Source organism: Limulus polyphemus, unplaced genomic scaffold (assembly GCF_000517525.1).
Source record: "Limulus polyphemus unplaced genomic scaffold, Limulus_polyphemus-2.1.2 Scaffold33, whole genome shotgun sequence".
Lineage (NCBI taxonomy): Eukaryota > Metazoa > Arthropoda > Merostomata > Xiphosura > Limulidae > Limulus > Limulus polyphemus.
Window position 1 is genome coordinate 621,194 of NW_013665643.1, and position 6,000 is coordinate 627,193.

Here is a 6,000-nt window from a genome sequence, read left to right on the forward strand (position 1 = left end):
GGCAGAAATTATTCACAAACAAATTTTCTTCTAGAAAAATATCACAAACCTAAGTTTTTATTACTTTATTTGGATCTTTATGTGAATTTCCACTGAAATAGAAGCCATATTGGCTTATACAGTTGCAAATATCAGAAAAAGAGAAAGAGAGTTTAATTACATGTTCAGATAACTAGCCTATGACTCCTCAAAGCTGAGATAAAGACAATTATATTACACAGACTGAGACTGAGAAACATCAATTAGTTAAAATTTATAAAACTACAGTTCTACTGAAGTTACAAGGCAAAATCAACACTGTTTTGTTCTAAACTATTTCAAATATCCTAGGATCTATCAGCACCATCAGAAAAAATACTGGAAATTCAAAACACTAATGTTTTTGTTTGGATACACTATATTCAACCTAAGTTCAAAAGTTGCAAACTTTTTCTACTTAAGTATAAAATTAAATCCCTACTCTAAAATGTTGTCAGATATTAAAGACTGTTTAGTATAGGTAGTATTATTATTTTATCTATTTTGTGTTTGTAATTCATTGATATCAAGGTTATCAAATGTTTCATTTGCAATCCATTGATGTCCAGGCTATGGAGATTTCTAGATGGCTTAAGTGATAGACGTATAAATAATGACAACCATATGAGCAGAAACAGAGAGGAAAAAAATAAAGTCACAGGAAACAGAAGTTCAGTGAGAGAGAAAAGTTATAGTGAGATTAATAGTTTGCAAGAGATAAGGAGAATAATTTGTATTGTCAAAGGATGTTTTAAGCTAATTGAACCCACCTGTGTGGACTTTGAAGAAAAACAGATGATTATTTGGATGCACAAAAAAGCAGATAATTATTGGAAGCACAGGATACAACTGTGGTAACTCATGCAACAGTGTAAGAGAATTATATATGGATACTATTGCAATAAAAATAGAGAAAAATAGTTTGGCTTATCAACTGAATTCTAAACAACTGAATAGGCTTAACTGGACTTTTGACAGGAAGAAGAGAATTGTATAGTGTGTAAGATACACCTATGATCTATATGGTGTAAAGAATTTTGTATATACATTCAACTTGTTTCTAAATATATATATTATTTTAAAAACAAGTGGAGTGCGTACTGTTTGTTTATTGTCAGATTTATTGCCAACAAGTCACAGAAACCTACTGTTGAAGAATCCTTAGTCCAACACCCCCAATATACTTGCATTACTATATATACTACTATAAAGTAGTTTCTGACAAATGCTTTTTTTAAATGTGTGAAATAATGACTATAAGTTTATTTTCTGTAATGTTTTAAATCAATGGTGCAATGTTTCACTCAAGGCAGAATGCACACATCTGGGTATGATAGAGTTAAGCCCCTAATACATTTCTGACCAAGATACATCCATATATAGAGAAGAAAAAAAAAGAGTGACAATCAAAATTATATTTTTTATTTTCCTTTTATTCTACAAGCAATGTTAACAGTTACAAAACATGGCAGCAGCATAACTGATTTTCAATGTAAAAGTTGATTTATACTAAGTAAGCATGTATTATAATATACTTATTCTTGATTGGAAAAATATGTAAAGCACATTTAATCAGACCTTCAAAGTCAAAAAGACATAAATGCCTTTTCTTGTGAACTGACTGTTAATAACATAATGTTAGATTCATAACTACAACACTCAGTTTAATTTAATCTCACCAGAGGTGACTATTTCTTGGACAAGTTACATTAAAACAAAAATCTAATATCGGATGTCATTTAATCATTCATGAGTTACTACTTGTACAAACTATGATAAAAAACATAGCTAAGAGACTAGAGATCTTTAAGTTTTCATTAAGTTATAATATTTACAAATAGCTTTGAGTAAATTTGAGTTTTATTTGTGTACAAATGTTGATTATAAGGATAAAAAGCTTTAGCCAGAAACTGCCACAATCTGCTAAAAACACTACCTCATTTTGGTGTGAACAGTTAGAGAGTCAAGGACAATCATGGACAGTGGTTGAACTGGGCCCAAAACAGTGGAGCTGGATGTGTTCAGTGCAGCTTGTTGAGATTTCTGATTCCCATAAACAGCTTCAACCAGTACCCCCATAGGCCGAGAAAAGTAGTCTTGGTTTGTGCTATCTGAAGGTTATCAAGTATAAGATAAATGTTTCAAACTTCCTTTTACATTCAATGATTAAAAACTGTTTAATACTTATTGTGTATGATAATTACATTAGTTCACAATGATAATTTATCTTGATATAATTTTGTACTGCTATACTACAGCTATCTTTAGGTCATGCACTGTTTTTTAAGATTCGAAGTGATAATTCAATCATGCAGTTTTAATACCAAAACATTTAAAATTATTTCTATCTCCTGGTTCATTCACTTCAAAACATCGCGTACTTTTGTATTTCAAAACATAGAAAAGTATGACACAGAATTTAAATTATCTTAATACAAAGTAGTTCTAGATATCACAGTTTATTACTTTGAATACAGTAATTTCATTATAATAAATAGTTTTACTACACAATAAACTAAATTTGACCAGATAAACAAAGATTAGACAAAAAACTTTTTCTGAAATTTTTATACATGCAGTAAGTTATCGCAGATTATAGTAAACTTGTTAATGAAATAACTGTAATTATGTAAATATTATAATATGATGATATATCATACACTCAAGTCTTAAAACAAGTTTAAATGTAGTAATTTATGACATTCAAACACTATACACAAATCTTATATTAAAATTCTACATGTCACTATATGTTATGATTAGCAACCGGGAAGATGGCACAATTATTCTTAAGCAAAATACCTATAACTTTACTGTCTTAAACAACAATGAAATTATATTAACAAGAAGTATTTGGTCTACTTAGCTAAGTTTTTACAGCACTTGTCCTCAGTGATTGTAGTTAAAAATATTAATATTCTTCTTAGTTTCTTATAAGTATTCTAATTTACAGTCATTTTGAGAATACAATACTTAACTACAATTAATACGCTTAGTTTTTGCAATTATTCATCATGTTGTCGAAGCTTGGCTGAGATGTTTGTTTGTTTGTCCTGTTGTTATAGCATTGAGCAGGGATTAGCAGTCTTGACTTCACTTGTTTATATCATAAGTGGAATCCCCTGTTATTTATATTATGAACTTGTTGTGGAAAAAATGATACATAATAGTAATAATAAGTAATTAAACAAAGCCAAAATAAATATGAAAATAACATATATAAAAGGCTGTCTTCCTGTGGTCAGTGCTTTGAAATTGAAGATGACACCACACTACTTAGACAGCAACATAACTCCATAACTGGAGTGAGAGCCCGTGCTTTGACCAATGTTAAAAACTCCTAATCATGTTATCATTATCACAGAAATAAGTCTAAAGAAAGAATATACAAAATGTGTTTATAAAAATATGTAACTGTTTAATATTTCTTCACCAGAACAAAGCAGTCAGACTTACAAGCATTGCATAAGAGTGACACAGTGTAGTTTGTGTTCAAGCTAATAGGCAGATCAGTACTCATCAAACTGCGTTGCAAGAACCTGAAAGAATAATCACAGAGTTAAGTATCGTATTTTAAAGCTAGACGATTATATCATATCCTCACTTGCCTCAATGTCTAAACTATATAATCTCATATGAAAAGTGAACTTTATATTTAAATGTAGATTAGTTTCATCACAATCGTTATCCTACAAATATATACAAAACTAGCAGTTATATATAAATTTCTCTAAAATATTACACTACATAAATATGACATTACAGATATCTTAATGACTTTCTTATAATTTTCTCAAATGATGGACATTTGTAAGGTTACTACAAATTATTAACTCACTACAAGTTATTTTTGACAATCATATTTAATTGCATAGAATAAAATTTATAATACATGGTAAAAATATTTGTCTTTTACAAAACAAAATGATAAAATACATGTAGATAAACACTGAAACAAAAAATTAACTCTGCAGTAAGTAGTATAAACCATGTAGTGATTTTATCTACTACGTTCCATATCTTGCTTAAAATTCAACTAGAAAGAATATACAAAATGTGTTTATAAAAATATATAACTGTTTAATATTTCTTCACCAGAACAAAGCAGTCAGACTTACAAACATTGCATAAGAGTGACAGTGTAGTTTGTGTTCAAGCTAAAAGGCAGATCAGTATGCACATACAGTTGTTACTAAAACAGTCTACTTTTTTATATTATTTTTTAAATGTTTCCATTAAATAATCTCAAAGTCATAACATTTCTTGAAACAGATCAAGATATTACAGACAAAAAAAGTTTAAATAATATCAACACTAATTTTATTGAAAGTTTAAAATATACTTAATTTATGATATTTTTCATATCATCAAGTAACAGAGAAGAAAATATTTATTGCTGATAATCCTTGAAATACAACTTAATAAAATTATAAAGTTACAGAAACTTTTTATATTACAGTATTTTAGAATATCATCCGGTGATGGAGGAAAAGTTATTAGACATTGCAACACTAATTATAAAATAATACATACTCTAAATGGGTCTTAAGAGCTTGAGGCACAGGCCTCTGAAGGTTAACTTTATCTGTCTGAACTCGTTTCATAAGATGTATCCAAATTGAGGTGATGGCCAGACTATGGGTTGCACTAGCTTTGGTTACGTCTGGGAGGGGTAGTGGCTCTTTCTCAGGGTACAACAGATCATACAGCTTTAGGACTGGAAGAAAATCATTCAACTACGAAGGAAGAAAAAAGTTTATAGAATTTCATGATATTAAGGTGATTGTACATATTCGTTATTCTAATTCTTAATTTTAACAATGACTATATGACGCAACTAGGCTGATAAAAGTGGTTGGTTTTGGATTTATTGAGGTAAAATCTAAAATACTTTTAAAACTAATATGTACTGATAGATGTGAATTATAAGTTTTAAAAAATTAGGTTTTTTCTTATCAAAAACGTTTTGATGGATAACAAAACCAAAAACAAACCACCAAAGAATTCCAAAGAGAACTCCTCAAACTTTCTAGTGCAGATAAATTGCTCAGAGTAGTTTGGAGATCAAAGAACACAATTCTGAGTACTGTTCAATCTCACGTAATTCATTCAAAGTTACAAACAGGCTAACTGGTGCAGCCACAAACCCATACCATGAACAAGTATGATCAACTGTTTACAGATAAAAACATTTCCTATGTTCTGTCACTTTGCAATTTTGGATATTTGTCACTAGGAACAAAAAAATTCTAGTTTATGATGCTCAAATTCTTAAAGAAGTTCATCCAAAAGATATTTGAAGCCTACGAGTCATGGTGTCAAAGAAATGAGAGAAGGAGCTTAGGACAGTTAAATTTTTTTTTTTCAGACTGTTGGAGAACTGACAAGCAATAGATTCAGTTATATAAGGCCATTTACTATGTAACAGATTTACTAGGGAATGATCTCACCAGCATCTTTCTGTAGGTTGTTCAAAACGAACTTGATGCAGTATTCTTCGTGAAAGTATGTAGAGAGTTCTGAGCACATTGTTCTTAAAAACAGTTTTAAGGACATTACTGATCTTGGAATTTCTAGGATATCAGACCTTGATATTTATTTGTAGTCTCTGTAGATGTTTTCTTTTCTTGTTACTGATACGGGATTTGTGTTATTTACTTTTGAAAGCTACAGAAATAATTTTGTACTACAAAAATTCAGGTAAGAATATTCAGAGTTGATCAGTACTTAGACAGTTAGATAATCACAGTTACACAATGACATTCACTTATCTCATTACCACTCATGGGGTTTGTGAGTTGTTTTTTTATCAACTATGTAATTGCTGCAGTGGGTAAACAAAAATAGTAACGATAAATAAATTACTGAAGATTAAAAGTTAAAATTGATTGGATATATAAAGTATGACGTTTTGATCAATCATAAATAAACAAATCCTGGCTTTTACACATTTCTTATATATATATATATATATATATATAT

General features: G+C 29.4%; 1 protein-coding gene across 1 annotated transcript in view; it reads right to left on the reverse strand.

Moving 5' to 3' along the window:
* The window catches only part of LOC106460283 (mediator of RNA polymerase II transcription subunit 23-like), a 92,158-nt gene that overhangs the window by 52,574 nt on the left and 33,584 nt on the right, over window positions 1-6,000 (reverse strand). The window contains 3 exon segments of the mRNA XM_013919975.2: window positions 1,955-2,129; window positions 3,475-3,557; window positions 4,552-4,754. Coding sequence (XP_013775429.1) covers window positions 1,955-2,129; window positions 3,475-3,557; window positions 4,552-4,754 — 461 coding nt within the window.